Source organism: Lithobates pipiens, unplaced genomic scaffold (assembly GCF_037356315.1).
Source record: "Lithobates pipiens isolate NorthernLeopardFrog02 unplaced genomic scaffold, aLitPip1_a1.2 Scaffold_16, whole genome shotgun sequence".
Lineage (NCBI taxonomy): Eukaryota > Metazoa > Chordata > Amphibia > Anura > Ranidae > Lithobates > Lithobates pipiens.
Genome location: NW_027507748.1, coordinates 436633821 through 436651768, shown reverse-complemented (window position 1 = coordinate 436651768; position 17948 = coordinate 436633821). Strand labels below are relative to the sequence as shown.

Here is a 17948-nt window from a genome sequence, read left to right as displayed (position 1 = left end):
ATCCCCCCGTAAATGGAGGTTGCAATCGGAGCCGCATAGAAATAATGAGGATGAATGCACAGCAACTCACACCAGGATATATGCACTTTCCACATCCGAAGGTAGAACCTCCTAGGAGGTAGACTCCCTAGCCATCAGCAGTGTTGGAAATGCAGCACCTGGCTCATCACAGCCAGGCCATTAAAACCAGAAAACTCTAAAAGGATGGAAGAACGGCCCTTGGGACAGTAGATCCTCCCTGAGAGGCAGTCGCCAAGGAACGTCGGTGACCAGGCGCACACAGTTGACGTACCCAGACCGAGGGGACCCATCCGGAGCCAATAGAATGACCGGAATCCCAGCAGCTGCGATCCTGTACAAAAAGCCACAGCAGAAGATCCTGTGACCTTACCAGAAAACTTGGCACCGTCCTGTTGAGCCAAGATGCAAACATATCTACTTCATAAGTGCCCCAGCGGAGACAAATTAGATGAAACATGGCCCACTGAAGGCCCATGGTCCAACCCCAACTAACTTAGGCATCCGTCTGACAGTATTCCACTCCTGGAATGCGTATGTCGGAAAGGGCCGAAACGAGGCGGTCTTCCCACCGGAGGATGCTGGCAACAGCCAGGGCCGCCAACAGCCCTGGTGAAGCGCATAAGCCACTGATGTTGCCTTATCCGACTGCATCCGTACCGGGAGCCTTCAAAGTCGAACCGTCCATGATCCAGACCTAGTCTGATCACTTGAAGTTCCAGGATATTACTTGGTAGTCCAGATTCCACCAATGTCCAATGACCCTGAGCAGAGCTCAGTCCCAACTACGTTGCTCCTTGGGGTAATCGAGAAGTCTGAGAAGATTGTCCAGGCAGCCCAGGACCGCAAACCCCCACTGACGTAACCATGCAAGATACGGGACCAACACCTCGTGAACACCAGAAGAGCGGTGGCCAGATTAAAAGGGCAACACCATACGCTGAAAATGCTCCGCACCCACAGCAAAACAGAGGAAGTGCTGGAGTTGGGCACAAAAAACAATGCGTAAGTAACCAGACAAAATCAAGATGAGACATGATGTTGTTCAGGGTAGACAGACTCAGCAATCGGGAACTGCTGCCAAGAGGCATAGCAGACAAACCTCAGCGCTTAGACCAACAGGTACGCCAAGGCAGGGGGATATTGCTTCCCCTCCAGGTATGCCAGCTGGACCCTTAGGAGCCAGAGAGGTTGATTTATTTATTTCTATTGGAACCATGGTTGCCTTGACCAGCCTAGAGACAGGGGGGTCCACTACTGGTGGAACAGTCCACTTCTGAAGGAGGGACTCCCCAAAGGGGTACGATACCGCAAGCGTTTTGGAAACAAAAAAGGCACTTTGGACACTCCCAATCTTCATGGACAAATTAGTCAAAATAAGAGGGAGTAGGGAACACTTTTGCCGTGCAAGACGGCTTATCCAAAGGGGTACCGGCCCTCCGCCGCAGCTGCATCGCCCATCTTGAAAGGTTCCTGAACTTCTGCAATCATCCCTCCCTGACAGGATAGGGAGCATGGCCATCTGCAAGGTGGGCCACGTCCGTGGTGGCCGAGCCAGATAGGATTGTTCGAGACAGGGGAGGGCAGGGGTGCCATATACTAGGCTATATGCCTAAGCGCTACCCCAAAAAACTCAGAGGCCTCCAACCGGGATCCCCCCCTGCCCAAGGTCCACATAGGGGACGTTGACCAAGGCCCCCCATGGGGGCCACCGAACGGGGCCCCGACCCCAACAGCGACACACTCCTCAGGTAAGGCGAGGCCTAGCAGGCCGCATAAGTAGGCTGCCGCAAGAGCCACAGGCAAATTTTTTGACGGCCCGCCGGGGGACCGGACTGATCTGAGCCCTGAACGGACACCCAGTCGATACCCGTGGGGGGTGGGAGTTGTGTGTGGAGGAGATACCGACCACCCCAGCGAGTACCCATGCCCCACACCACTCTAGGGAAGGAGAGGAGGGGACCCCTTACCTAACTCTCCAGCGAAATGCGCGGGTAACGCTCCTGGACAGATCCTCCTCGCCACTGAAGTGGGGGGGCTAGCAGCCATGAGGAACGCTGCGAAACAGGCTGAGACCCGGTCATATGCAACCTCACAAGATGTTTAACTCGCAGGGCTAGCCCCTGTCCAGTGGGGCTATGTCACGGGTGACCTAGCGCATAGTTGCGGTCTGCACGCGCTCACTGGCCAGACTGGGCTGATCAAGTGTCCAGCCCGTCGGTTGATTGTAGATCTCACTGGAAAAAATCCAGGAAAAGAGAAAATACTAAACAAAAAAAATTCCCAGGACTAGAGATCCCAAGCAGAAAACTAGGCCCTTACTTCTGATTAGGCAGAAAAAACCTGAATAGAGCAGAGAGGGGGGGGGGGGGGGTTATATACTGACTGAGGACAGCCCATGGGCATAGCCAGGTGTTTGGTTTTTGTTCTGCCTAGTCCCACTCCTGCGGAGATGATATAACCTTATGGTTCTGAATAAAGGCACCTGTGTCTGTCAATGAACGAATGAGAAATATGGTTTTATTTAAGAAGTTTTGACTGATTCTTATACCATAGGTTATGCACCAAACTTTAGGTGATTGGACACTGGCAAGCAAAGCTGTAAAGACAGCCTCAATATAATCCCTCCCACTTCCAGACAGCTTTTTTTTTTTTAAGCAAGCAAGCAATAAGGTGTGAATCATAAGGAAGAAAAAAAAAAGGTACATACTGTATATTCTGTAATCTATCCAAGAAAATAATTTTACAGGTAGGTAAAAAAAAAAATTAAAAAAAATGTTATAACAGCTTACCTGTAAAATCCTTTTCTTTTGAAGTACATCACGGGACACAGAGCCATAGTAATTACTATCTGGGTTATAGGCCACCTTCAGGTGCTGGACACTGGCACATCCTAAACAGGAAGTTGCCTCCCTATATAACCCATCCCATACCAGAAGTACCTCAGTTTTGTAGAAAAGCAATACATGTGTATACTAGAAACAGGGGCGGGACCTCTGTGTCCCGTGATGTACTTCAAAAGAAAAGGATTTTACAGGTAAGCCGTTATAAAAATTATATTTTCTTTATTCGTACATCACAGCACACAGAGCCATAGTAATCACTATGTGGGATGTCCCATAGCAATGCCAACTGAGGGGAGGGAGACAACAGAATTAGGGCAACATGAGATTAGAGGAGTTATACTGCTGCCTGCAGCACACTACACCCAAAGGCAATATCCTTACGATAGAATCTGGTAAATGTATGGATTGAAGACGAAGTTGCGGTCTTGCAGATTTGAGCCACGGAGGCTAAGTGATGCACTGCCCACGGAGCACTAACAGCCCTAGGGGAGTGCGTTTTGATTTGAGGGGGTGGAATCTACCTCTTTAAACCATAAGCTTGAACGATTACTTGTCGAATCCATTTAGAAATAGTAGATTTCGATACTGCTTGTCCTCTTTTAGGAGCTTCAGCCAATACGAACAAAACCTCAATTTTCCGAATCTGATCAGTCGCCTTTAAGTAGGCTTTGACTGCTCTCACCACATCAAGAGAATGTGGAGATTTTTCTTCCATAGAACAGGGTTCTGGAAAAAATGAAGGTAAAAAGGATGAGGACGCAATACTACCTTATCCTAGTAAACAATAATATGGCTCTTTACAAAAAAGAGCAGCCAATTCTGATACCCTTAATGCAGCAGATATTGTTACCAGAAAAAATTGTTTCCTTCTCAAAAAGGACCAATATGTCATATCGGCTCAAAAAAAGGCTGTTTTTGTAATGCAGACAAAATTAAATTCAAGTCCTAAGGGTTCGGGGGTGACCTAACCGGAGATTAAGCAGTGTTATCCCCTGAATAAAAGTTACGAACCAAAGAATGCGAAGCAAGTGGTCGTTGAAATAATATAGATAAGGCCGAGACCTGTCCTTAGAAAGTACTCAAGGCCAGCTTTATATCCCACCCCATCTGCAGAAAGTCAAGGATTCTACTCATGACCTATTTCCTGGGGCGCCAACCCCTGGTTTCACACCAGGAAACATATGCTTCCCAGACTCCATAATATATAGTAATGGAGGCCGGCTTCCTTGCATTAACCAAGGTAGATACCACTGAACCTGACAGCCCATGCTTATTCAGAGAGTGGGCCTCAAAACCCAAACTGTTAAATTTAGCATTTGTAAGGCAAGATGGAATACCGGACCTTTGTGAGAGAAGGTCTGGACGTGGTGGTAGGGTTCATGGGACCCCTACCGCCATTCTTATGATCTCTGCATACCAAGATCTTCTGGACCACACCGGGTCCGCAAGAATCACCAACTTCCATTCCTGCTTGATCCTGCAAAGAAGTGGTGGATGCACAAAGAAAAGGAGTGAATGCATAAATCATTCAAACTGATTCCATGGGAACATCAAGGCACCTGTTCCACATCCTTTGTTCTTAACATAAAGAGGTTGATCTCTGCTGAACCTGGATGCAAACAGATCCACGTCTGGGATACCCCATCTTTGACCTATTGTCAGAAAGATATCAGGGTGAAGGAACCATTCTCCTGGGAACAATTGCTGGTGACTCAAAATAGACCACCTGCCAAATTTCTATCCCTAGAATGAAAAACTGCCGATAGGCAAGGTACATTGTTTTCTGATATGATTCACCATACGGCAAGGTTGGCGTATGTTACCACTTCCCAGGTAACTGTAGGATGGATTTTCACCTTTGCAGATTTTTGGTTATTAACCATAAACTGAGGCTTCGGCGCATCTTTGGAGTCAGACACATGGGAAAATTTAGAGCTTGAACCCCCTTGTTCCAAGCTGATAAGATATGGTTTTGCAGCAGTCTCAAATGAAACTGAGCATAAGGAACGGCCTCGAATTAAGTCACCATCTTACCCTCATGCAAGCTGAATAGACGGTTTCAATCTTGCTTTGACCACCTTAATCAGTTCCTTTATGGCGCTGATCTTTGCCTGGGGCAAGAATACCTTTCCTGGGTGTACCTATGAACAGACCCATAACCTCCTTAATTGTTTTAAGGAAGATTTCTCTAGGTTGAAAATACAACCTAGGTATTCCAGGTAGTTGAATGTGGTGACCATACTTTGGTCTAAGCGGGCTACCGACTGGTCTATCAAGAGCCGATCGTCTAGGTAAACTATAATCGTTATACCTTGGGCCCTTAATCTGGCTGGAAGAGGGGCCAGAACCTCTGTAGACACTCAAGGTGCAGTAGCTAGACTGAAAAGCAGAGCTACAAACTAAAAATGAAGATTTTCTACCTTGAAGTAGATATTACTGGTGAGCGGGGAAATATACCCACGGACGTATGCACCCTTGGCGTTGATTGAAGTCAAAAGTTCTCCTCCTTGTAGGATGGAGACAATTGATTGGATTGACTCCATGCGAAAAAGAGCAGATATCCAGGAACCGGTTTAGATTCTTGAGATCCAGAATGGGTTTGATATCTCCATTCAATTTTGCCGTGAAAAAAGGTTTGAATAAAACCTCAACCCCAGCTCTTTCATGGGGACCAGCAAGAACACACTCTGCCAAAGGATGGTCCAATGCTAGAAAGAGACTTATTTTAATCTGGATCTTTAGGAAAGTTTGATCTGAGAAAACGAGGAGACTGGAACTCCTGAAACCACAGATTGTACTCATAGAGCTATTGAAGAAGCCACCCATCTGTCTTGACGTTCTTTCTGACAGATCCTTGAGAACTGCAGAAGTCCCTCCCCCAAGCGAGCAGGGGCGCCCCCTCATAAGGAGGCTTCAGCATCTTGTTTGTAGGCTTCTTTTGTCCCTGGGTTTGACCCTGAGGATTACCTCTTGAACTTGGTGGCGGAAGCCGTTGTGACTGCCTGGAGGCTGATGTCCCTGGCACTGGAGAAGGAGCTTGTTTAAATTAAATACATTTACTCCTTTTCTTAAAAGGCAAAGGGGTACCTTTCCACTAGAAATTCTTTGGGTGAATTATCCAAGATATCCCAAACAGCCGTTCACCGCTAAAAGGAAAACCAGCCAGGAGTTGTTTTTTTTATGACGCTTCGGCGTGACCAGTTTTTCAACCATAGTATTCTATACATATGTACCAGCCAATCGCTCATAGTGTCTATTGCCAACATAAAGCTACTAGGTGCTTGCCAGATCCTGGGCCTGCTGAGCAGGGATAACCTTGAGCACCTGTTTAAACTGGACACTCAACCTGTCAGGAAAACAATATGTTTTTTTTTTTTTTAATAGGAATGCCAACTCTTTATCCGTTGGATCTCTAAGTATTTTAGCATTGGCTGCCGGACATTTCAAACTTTTAATCAGAAGATATAGCAGCGTCAATTGCTGGAATCTTCTACCTTTAATACGTTTTTTTCTCCATAGGATAAAGTGTGAAAAACTTTTTAGGAGGGAAAAAATGCTTATCTGGGTGATCCTACTCAGAATACATAAACTTTTCGCAACAATGAATGGACAGGAAAGGCATGCACAGCTTTGAGAAGGCTTTAGCGAACCCAAAACAAGAAGTAGACACTCAGTTAAGGGTAGCAAAAAATGTGGAGTGGACCAATTCAGTAAGAAATTGCACCCACAATGTGAAGCTGATCCTTCCACATACGAGTCAAAAGCCTGTTCAAAGTCCCCTAAGAGAAAACATCTTCTCCCACCCCCAGATCCTCAGTTTGAAGGTCCTTGGGTAATGGAATGGAACCTGTCGCATTTTATCCCAATCTGGGATGCGATTAAAGCCACTAACCTTTTTGCCATCCTATCCTGGCTGAGGAAAAAAAAAAAAAAAAAAACTTTAGAAATATAGGCAGGGGCTGCAGTTTTGTAAACAGTTGCAAACATTTCATGGCTCCTGAAGGCTCACTCTGACCAGCCACCCCCTCTCAGGGGAGGATGTCATTGTAGAGATGAGTTTTAGGGTTTCAGAGCTTGAGGGCGATCCCTTTAGCCCTCTTTTGGGGTGTTTCTACCTCCCTTTCTGACCATAGCCCGATGCATAAATGCAGAGGTACTACCAGAAGAATCGCATCCACTGCTTTGAGCAATAGTCCAGCCACTGCTATTAAAGCTCAGCCTGATGCAAATAGTAAATGTGTCATTAGGAATGCCTGTGTCACCAAACCTCTTACATGCCCCTCTTTGCTCGTGTCCATCCGACAACTTGCAGCAGCAAAAATGTAGTTTTTTAAACACACTCCCGCGGTACACCAAGTTAAGTCCCGCCCCCTCCATCGCATCGCCACCCTCTTCCTCTCTTTCAAAAGACTTTTCTCGCGTGAGCCTCCGATCCGATGGGATCGGCTTGTGTGTGAGGGAGGGATGGCGAGGAGGAGACCTACACAAGCTGCCGTGCAGGGGCGGTAGGAAAAACGGAGCAGCATGCCGATTGTTTTTAGCTTTCCCCTTTCCAGGCAGAGGGGGAGAGCTTTGTCCAGGTCTGGTGTCTGGTGAAAGAAAACCCACCCCCCCAAACAAAAGGGAAAAGCCTGCTGCTTCCTGACAAAGCGTGATCTCTGAGGAAAGTATCAGAAGGTACGTGCTCTATACAGTACCCAGTGGTGACTCTTAGGTATGACATTTCCTTTTTTTTTTTCATATGAAAATTTGAAATTCCTTAGAAAAACTCCACTTACCTTTCCTGCCGTAGGGTTTTCTGTGGTAAAACCAACAGACCCAATCTTCACCCTTCACGGTGGGTTCCGTTAACAAACCTTCAGAAACCCACACTCCTGGACCTGTAATAGCACCCCACCAGTAAAACTTTATGGCTGAAAATACCAAAGTACTGGATCCCGGGGTCCAGCTCTCTAAAAAGAGAAGCGTTACAGGCAAAACCTTGTTTCTTCGGACACGAGGCCCGGGCACCATTCAATTCGGCCTAAAAGACACTTTGAATGGATCCGGCTGCATAGCTAGCCCCAGCAAGGAATGCTCCAGTGGAGCTCAGCACAGCACATCTTTACTCGTAAACAACACCTTAGACCAGTGAGTCTCAACCAGGCTTCCGTGGAACCCTAGGGTTCCTCCAGAGGTTGCTAGGGGTTCCTTCAGCATTGGGCCATTTCTGCCTCTCGAATAAGTTCCCACCGACACCAGTGATCTTTTTAGCTATCTGTAAGGAGGTAATTCTTCCCGATGACAACAAGTGTAAGGACCATTCTTCCCACTGACCATCACAATGTATGATGAGTTGTAGATTTCTCATTTTTAGCAGGGGTTCCCCAAGACTGGAGAACTATTTCAAGGGTTCCTCTGTGTTGAAAAGGTTGAGAAAGGCTGCCTTAGACACTGGCAAAAAAAAACGGAGGTACTCCCGGTTTGGGAGGGGTTATATAGGGAGGCAACTTCCCGTTTAGGGTGTGCCAGTGTCCAGCACCTGAAGGTGGCCTATAACCCACATAGTGATTAGTATGGCTCTGTGTCCTGTGATGTATGATTAAAGAAACTATTTTTTTAACCATACGTTACAGGACGCAGGATCTTAATCTTAGACCATGGAATGTCCAAAAGCACAGAGATTAAGGGGTGGGCAACACAGTAAACACGAACAGGTCCTGAAAAGTCAATAAAGCACTTACAGTACCTTCTAACAGGGAAAAGTGGAACCTTACCATTTAGACTATTGGCTTGACTGATGACTTGTCTAAATTTAAAGGGGATAGCTTGATACATACATAAATGCAAAAATAAATGTAAACAGCTGATTTTCTTACAGCAGGCTTGCCTGGTCTTCCAGTATCTTTCTTCTCATCAGTTTTTTTGGTGGTATTCTCAGGACGCTGGGATGGTGACCCTTCTGATTTTGATGATGCTGGTATTTCAAAGGAGGAAAAAATAAAATAAAGAGAGACAGTGTTCGTCAAGTAGACATACAGACAAGATACAAGAAAATAATATTTAAAAAAAATAATAATTTTCCTATCAAAACACAGGCCATCTAAGTATTATACCAAGAAAGCCTATTTATAATTATATACACTAAGCAGTGGACTGACTTAAAACATTTAATGGGGTAAATTACTTTTAAGAAGGTGAACACTGAAATACTACACATATCCAGGTGTAAGCATCTTTGTACATGACTTTGGCATAGAACGTTAGTACCAGATGAAACACACAAAAAATGATATTTACTAATGCAATCTATTTTATGGAGTGAAAACAGAGGGGAAGAGATTGTGCTTTATTATGGACAAGGGAACTGTCATCCAGAGTAAACTGCACATGGGAAAAAATATTGTATGTGAACTGCCAATCAAATGTTCATATAGTTTTCTTTTTGTTTGATACAATATACTAATGAGTGTCAGATCACTTCCTTATTTGAAATGTACAGGGCATTTAAATAAGAGACATCTCTATATGCTGCCTTAGTGCCCATTTAGGTGTGCAGCAGTAACCTGCAGTAAAACGTGTATTTTGTTGTGTGTGTGCAACAACACATGGGTACGTACATGTTGGAGTGCCACTCATGGCACTCAAAGAACATATACAGTAGTTTTTAATGCACCTGTGCATCAAAGTACACTGCTTGTATAAAGTGTAGGTGTAACTAAAATAAATGGGCTACACTAACACATTACAAATTAAGCAACTGCAGCAAGTGAATGGACCCCTAAACTGAACATGTGCAAATAATCTGACCTGATTAAAAGTGTGTCGCCCCATGGATTTAATGTGGAAATTCACAAGGCCAATTTCTTTGTAACCACGCACTGCCCTAATATTTTACCTGTGGTCAGCAGAGTTGGCCAACAGTGGAGTCTTTGTAATGTGACAGCCCCCTCACTATAAAAAAGGGCAGATCCCAGCAGCCATTTGCAAATATTTGTTGGAGAAGTTTGGGAAGAGCTGACAGTTTGAGCAGGGAGAGTTGGTAGCTATATACTGTGCTACTGTATAATGTACTAAAGAACTGTGGACTGCCGTGAGGTAGCTACATAATCTTGTGTACAGAGTTTAGAGACCCAACAGTCCTACCATGTCATGTGCATCAGCAAAACTATAGCTGCAGTTTGCGGTTAGGCAAGTTTTTTTTTTTTTTAATAGGGGATTATATTCCATGTTTTCCCGATTTTCTATTATCAATAAAAAAAAAAAAATTGTTGGGTGGTTCTTCATCACAAAGAGGTGGTCAAGCTGCACCATCTAGAAATAGGGCATGTCTACCTTTTCTAGCTCAGAGTGGATGTGCTTTATTACAGCCACAACTTGTGCAGGAGGTAGTTGAATAGCTAACAAAGCATTTTCTTCCTCCTGCCAGGCAAAAGCAGCTAGTTGTTGGCAACAACAGCTAATGCTCCTTTTTCAGCTAATCCCACCATAGCCTGGCAAACTGGTAATGAGGGGGCAACTGAATTATTTGATTACATGATCACTGGCTTTCTGCAGGAAAACTTAAGTCATGTGCAAGCATTCAGATATTGAGAATAAGGAAAATAGCATCATGACCATAGAAAGGGGTTTTTCGATTGGGAGCAGAAAGATGCAGTGTTATTCCAGCAGCTACAAGGAAACCTCTATGGAGAAGGGGAGGAGGAAAGTTCTAAGGGAGAGGCAGAGCAGTAGCAAAGGAGGATTTTGTCTGCCACACAGGCCACTGCTATCACCAGGTCAGTTCCACAGAGGTATGCAGTGTGGGCCTTTTTTAAAGTATCTGATGCTGACAGCACTGTTGTAGTTTGCCGTTTCTGCCTGTAGTATGTCAACTGTGATAACAATCCCAGCCATTTGGTACCACATGTATAAGGAAATGAAAAACTTCAGACAGTTACTGAAGTCCTGTATCGGCAAGAAAACCACCACTATTGTGAATTTGGCTGTGCACAAAATTTTAAGGGTTTTCCAGGGCATAGAATTTCCTCTGTGCACTAGGAAACCTGCTTTAGACTGTCAAGCGCAGTCAAAGCTTGTCCCAAAGTAGTTCTCAATTGAATATGGCAACTACATTTTAATGGAGACCTAACAGAGTGCCTTCAGCGACTCTAGGAATGTCAACATCCAAAGGGCACATTTAGCAGTTTTTCGCACCATTCGTTTAAAACACAAGTAATGCATATACTAAGATGTTACTCACATCTCATTCGGAAGCGTTCTCCTGAGCCACTCTGAGATCCTGGATGTGATCCTGCTTGGGAACCAGAGTTACTTGACCCTGAAGAACTGCCACTGCCCGGCCTGGGCACAAGCTTCTCTACCCTCTCCCAAAGCAACCGGGGCTCGATATTGCTAATAGGAAACAGAAGATTTTAGGATAATCCAAGTTGAGCACCATTTAATATAAAAATAACACATGAATACTTTATTCTAAAGTGTTGTGAAAAAAAAACTAGAGCCCAGCGGTTATCTATCCCCCCAATCACATATAAACATATTTTTCAAGTCTGAAGTTTAAAAAAAAACTGTTCTAAAAAGTAAATGTGTATACTTTTGTAAAGCCCCAAGTTCAACTGAAGCTCTGGAAATATCCTACACAAAAAAAAAAAAAAAAAAGATCCTGAAAGTGCATTATTTGCTAGTTTAGGGATGCCCACAATTCCCGTTCCCCTACTATGCACTGTAGTGCCTCTCCTGGGTACTAGGCCACAGTAATGATGTAGGAGTCAGTGGATCAGTGGGGGACCGATTCTTCGGGTGTAAGGTTTTTTTTTTTTTCATTGCAGCAAGGATCAGCAGTGTGGCAGCAGAAGAGGTAAATATTAAATATCTTCCTTGCAGAGGACTGTATTTTACATAGTTTTAGCAACATGATTGCTTTAAATCTTTGTTTGCGTTCTTCAAAAAGGCACATATTTTACACCAGGCATAAAACATTTATATGGGCACAGCCCCATCACCCCATGTTGTGCGGTCAACCATATTTAACCGCTTTAACCTTTTTGCCACGCCCAACTCCTAGCCATGCCCCCATCAGTCAAAGCTCCTTTTCCCTATGAGGGTCAAGGAGCCTTCATTATTACTTAAATGCATTCTGCATAGCAGAAGTACAGTGTCTTATGAAAGTATACATACCCTAGGAGTTCTTACTGATTTTTGGCATTGCAACCAGGAATTTTTTGGGGCAATGTAATGTACACACTATGCCTACAAGGAGGTGCAAAATAATTGTTATTGTGACAAACAAAACCCAGTAATCCTGAATGTGCATATGTCTTCATGCCCTTCAGTCTACTTGAAGATGGCTAACTGTTTTATATTTATAACTATACATCTTTTCCACAATCCTTACAAGTTTTCCAGTCCCTCCTGATGAAAAGCATCCCCACTGCATGATGCCGCTCTTGTCATGCTTTGCTGTGGGGCTGATGTTCTCAGAGTTATGGGAAAAGTTAGGTTCACACCACAGTTTCCCAACCAAAAAAATAAAAGCGTCTTCCAGGTTTTCAGGAAGGGTCCCACATGCTATTAGATGAACCCCAATTTTTTAGTTATTTTTTTCTTCTTTAAGCAATGGCTTCTTTTTCTGGACACTTTTCCAGGAAGTCCGCCTGCATAGACAAATACTCCTATCTGCACCATAGATCTATGCAACTTCTTCAGTGTTACCTTTAATGTTTTTGCTGCATCTTTGAATAATGCCCTTCTTGCCCAGTTTTGGCGGGCAGCATTCTAGTCGAGGTTGCAGTGGTGCCATATTCTTTCCATTTTGTTATAAAGGTTTTAAAGCGATAAAGGCTCAATGTTTATTTTCTTAAAATAACAAATGTCATACTTTCTCTGTGCAATGGTTTTGCACAGAACATCCCAGATCCTCCTCTTCTGGGGTCCCCCCACCAGCACTCCTGGATCCTCGCCCATTTTAACAATCCCCCCCTCCCACCAAAAGCCACTTGCTAGGGAGGGTACTCAGGCATACTCGCACTGTGTGATCCTCTTCACTGCTGCTCTCACTGAGGCCTGTGAGAATGGAAAGTGCAGCGCCACTGCTCTTGTGCACAGCACTGGCCAAGATTGGCTCAGGTAAGTATTTAAGAAGGGCGTGGGGGGGGAGCGGAGAATGCATTAAGGCAAGAAAAAAACAAAACCTTTAGCATTTACAACTACTTTAAACAATGCTATGTGGGATGTTCAAAATTTGGGAATTAAAAAAAAAAAAACCAAACACACACAGCATGATCTATAACTTCTCTGACCTGTTTGGAGAGCGCCTTGTTCTTCATGTTGCTTGCTTAAAGAGGAAGTAAACCCTGATGAGTTTACTTCCGCTTTCATTCCCTGCAAAGGCAAAGCATAATGGACTACTATGCATCGCATAGTAGCCCATTATGTGTCACTTACCTGACACAGGAGCCAGCGAAGTCGCCGCTGTCCCCTGTAGTCCGCCGCATCCATCTTGTTGGTGGGGTCTCGCAGCTCCGCCGCTGTCATTCGGCGAAGCCGCAATGACATCACTCCCGCGCATGCGCACGGGAGCCGACACGTGCGGCAGCTCCATCGCTGAGAATGCCGCGCTCAGTGCGCCGCTGTCTACGGCCCATGCGCCGTAGACAGCGGTGCCCGTTTTCGGGCAAATATCTCCTAAACCATATAGGTTTAGGAGATATTGCTTGGACCTACAGGTAAGCCTTAATCTAGGCTTACCTGTAGGTCAAAGTGGTTTGTAAGGGTTTACAACCACTTTAATGGTGTTGCAGACTCAGGGGCCTTTCAGAAAAGTTGTCTTATTTATACCGACACCATGTGGCAGATCATGTGACATCTTGATTGCACACAGATGGACCTTATGTAATCATCTAGTTATGGCACTTTCAAGATTTAACCACATCCTTTTTTAGGTGTTTAGTAGTGAAGGGGGTGATTACAAATGTACAAAAGATTAAATTGTTTGTGCCTCAAAAAAAATATTTTGCACTTTCAAAGTTGAGTTGTAGGAATGTAGTGTCCATCACATGGTACAAAGCCTGAGTAAAAATCAATTTCAATTCCAGGTTGTAATGCAACAAAACACATAACAAACCAAGGGGTCTTTGCAAGGCACTTAACCACTTAAGAACTAGCCTCATTTTGAGATTTTGATGTTTATAAGTTTAAAACATTTTTTACGAGAAAATTACGTAGAACCCCCAAACATTATATATTTTGGAAAAAATTCACTTTTTTGAATAACACAACAGTAAAGTTAGCCCTTTTTTTTTTTATTGTGAAAGATAATGTTATGGCAAGTAAATTGATACCCAAAATGTCACGCTCGTGGAATGGCGTCAAACTTTTACCCTTAAAAATCTCCATAAGTGACGTTTAAAAAATTCTACTGGTTGCATGTTTCGAGTTAGAGGAGGTCTAGGGCTAGAATTATTGCTCTCGCTTGATTGCGGAGATACCTCACATGTGTGGTTTGACCACAGTTTTCATATGCGGGCGCTACTCACGTATGCATTCGCTTCTGCACACGAGCTCGCCGGGACGAAGTGTTTAAAAAAAAAATAAAAAAAAAAAATTCTTATTTTACTTGATTATTTATTTTTCCACTGTTTAAAAAAAAAAAAATGGATCACTTTTATTCCTATTACAAGGAATGTAAACATACTTTGTAATAAGGATGGAGGACAAAGGGATTATTGCAGTGCCAAACTCAGATAAAGAGCACTTTTTAAGATAAAATTTTATTACATCATAGAAAAAATATACATTATAGGACAACCTACTGGTCTACGTATGCAATATTCAGCTCTCAAATCCGTATTTGTTTCTTTATTACTTTATTTGATTTTTTTAAATTGCTTTCAGATCTGTACGTTTGTTTTGTTTTCTTTAAGTATATTTTGGTTATTTCAAACCTTTCTCTATTCATTAAAATATATAATGAAAATGATCAGCGCTGTTGATGAAGCAAAATGAAAGAGGTATATCAATATGGTACTGGGCAAATCTCTATGCAAATATTAGAAAAATCCACTATGTATACTAGACTTACTGTGCAAAAAAAAAAGCAATGTGAAAATAATCTATGCAATATCGTAAAAAATAAACATATGCAGCAGGCTCAAACATATATGACCATATGGGTGCAATTTTCAGTGCAAATAATGCAAAATAGAGCAAACCAAAATCACTATAGTGAGTGCTACAAATTAAAGTGACTAGTGCTCAATAATATAAATAAATCACTTGCAATATCCAAAGTAAATACATCACTTGCAGTATCAAAAGTCAAATCCAAAATATACATAAACAAGGTGATAAATATTCACAGTTCATCAAAACGCACAAAACAGCCAAAATCGTGAACTTGTGCAAAAAGTGCATAAAGTGCTTCAATCACTGTCCTCAATGTTCTTCAATGTGCGTTGTTTGTGCATGCCACACTGTGCTCACTTAACATCATGCACAGCATTCTGGGCATTGGAGGCTTCCTTCGTGGCTATTGCGCATGCGCGGTGGCTATGTTTTGTCCACTCCCGGCTTTGTCATCATGCCAATCGGGTGGGGAATTTAAAAGCCAGCCAGAGCCAGCATTCCAGGGGAGCTGCTACGGTCGTTTTGTTATTCTAAGGTCAGTATACAGGTCGGGGAGGTTTTGCTCCACACGTCCTTTCCTTATTGTACCTGTTATTGTAAATTAGTGGGTTTTTCTCTTACTGTAGGACTCCTGTGGTTGGACTTTTCATGCTTGTATTGCCTTGAGTTTAGGCATTCCTATCTCTGGCTGCCTTGTCTGTATTCATTTGTGCTATCAGTGTACTACTGACACACGGTTTACCTCTGTACGGTAAGCTATAATTATCCTCCCTACTGCAGTATTTTTCCTGGAGTACTCGAGCCATTTTTTAGTTCATTGAATCAATATTCATTTATTCAGCACCCCTGTTTTAAATCAGTCTTCTTTATTAATTGGATAGGTACGGAGGCCATGTTGGCCTAATCCCCCGGGACATTTAGTGACTTTTGAGCCAAATGTCTGTTAACATAATTTTCTGGGTTTTTTTTTTTTATTGGTAGCTTTTTCCCCCCCTGCAGCCACACTAAGGTGGTTTTGGGGTGCCATCCCTAAGGCAGATACCGTGCTCTTCATACCGCTGGATATACATCAGGGTAGGTATCAGGTCTTATGGGACTATGGGGTGTGTTTTATCTATGTATACTGTGGGAACTCGAGAGAGGATCTTTTTGATCCATTTAATTTCACAATGCCTTGCAGCATGTTAATATTTTGCTTGATTAATATGAAAATATCTATAATATGTTATGTTTTTTATTGTTCAAACAGTTTTCTGTTCTCTAGAGCTCTTTACCAATTTATTGGTCACGTTCTATTCCCCTGGGGAAGCCAATGACTTGGCGAAACATGTAGGGACGACTTGACTTGAATTTGTACCAAGGCCTAATAAATCTGGCCCTATATGGAATGTGACTTGCTCCCTATTATATTTTTTTTTTAACATTAGTTGTTCTATAATGTATATTTTTGCTATGATATAATAAAATTAATATTTTATCTTAAAAAGTGCTCTTTATCTGAGTTGTTTGGCACTGCAATAATCCCTTGAACCTCCTTGAACAAATTTATTGGGATGAGGTGCCTAATCTAAAACGGACCCCACTGTCACTTTTCATCATCCCTTGTAATAGAAAAAAGCATGACAGGTCTTCTTAAATATGAGATCTGGGGTAAAAAAGTCCTCAGATCTCATATGTGGACTAAAATGTAATAAAAAATAAATTGTCATTTGAAAAAAAATTACATTGAAATATGGCCCTTTAAGACGTATGGGCGGAAGTGACGTTTTAACATCGATTCCGCCCTGCTATAGTATGGAGATGGGTGGGGGCCATCTTTCCCTCACTCATCTCCATACCTGGCCATGGAATGGTCCCGATCGCTTCCGCCGCTGCCGACGTCTCCGGTAAGCGGCGGAGGGCGCGGGAGAGTGGAGGGGGGGGTGGCACCTCTCCCGCTGTCAATGGTGATCTCGCAGTGAATCCGCCACAGAGAAGAGATGGATACCTCGGTTGTGGCAGCGACTGCCCCGGTTACCGAGATATCCATTTGCAAAGTGCTGACGTATATGTACAGGAGCCGGTCGGCAAGTGGTTACTGTATAAGTTATCAAGCAAATGAAGTTGATCAATTACATGCCATTGTCATTTGCAACCATCCACCATCTCTTAGGCACGACATAGACTGTGCAAATTTCTTTCGTGCAGCCACGGATTGCAGGAGAGAAATTTGCATGATTCCCCCATTAACACAGACGTACTTGGGGGTATATATCACTTCAAATTCATCAAGTTTGTATGACCTCAATTATAACCCTTTATTAAAAGACATCTTTTAAAGCTTTGCAGAGATGGAGAGGCCAGCTTTTGACATGGTTTGCCAGAGTGAATACCCTTAAAATTAGTACCGTATATACTCGAGTATAAGCCGAGATTTTCAGCCTCGTTTTTGAGGCTGAAAGTGCCCCCTCGGCTTATACTCGAGTCGCCGCTGTCTGACTGCTCGATCAGCGTATCGAGCAGACAGACGGCGGACATTAATTTTCAAAAGCCGCGCCTCCTTCTCCGCCTCCGCCTGTGATAGGCGGAACACTGAATTTCCCAGCAGTCAGTGTTCCGCCTATCACGGACATCCGCTCATTCTCATACTACGGACGAGTATGAGAGGATGTCTGTGATAGGCGGAACACAGGCTGCTGGGAAATTGAGTGTTCCGCCTATCACAGGCGGAGGCGGAATTTTGAATTGTAGAATGGCCGCCGAGAAGAGCGGCGATCCATCGGCACGGGACGGAGGAGGCACGGCACGGCACGGGACGGAGGAGACACGGGACGGAGGAGGCACGGCACGGGGGAGGCACGGCACGGGACGGAGGAGGCTCGGGACGACGGCGGCTCGGGATGGAGGCTTGGGACACAGGTAGGCTGGACACACACACAAGGCTGCACGGACACACACACACACACACACACACACACACAGGGATGGATGGATGGATGGATG

At 43.8% G+C, this 17948-nt stretch overlaps 1 protein-coding gene across 4 annotated transcripts in view; it reads right to left on the bottom strand.

Moving 5' to 3' along the window:
- MAP4K4 (mitogen-activated protein kinase kinase kinase kinase 4) overlaps window positions 1-17948 on the bottom strand; it is a 271290-nt gene that overhangs the window by 31954 nt on the left and 221388 nt on the right. For all 4 annotated transcript variants that reach the window (XM_077482654.1, XM_077482655.1, XM_077482656.1 and 1 more), the window contains 2 exons: window positions 11086-11237; window positions 8723-8820 (listed from right to left, as the gene is read on the bottom strand). In XM_077482654.1, coding sequence (XP_077338780.1) covers window positions 8723-8820; window positions 11086-11237 — 250 coding nt within the window. The remainder of the gene's footprint in view (window positions 1-8722; window positions 8821-11085; window positions 11238-17948) is intronic.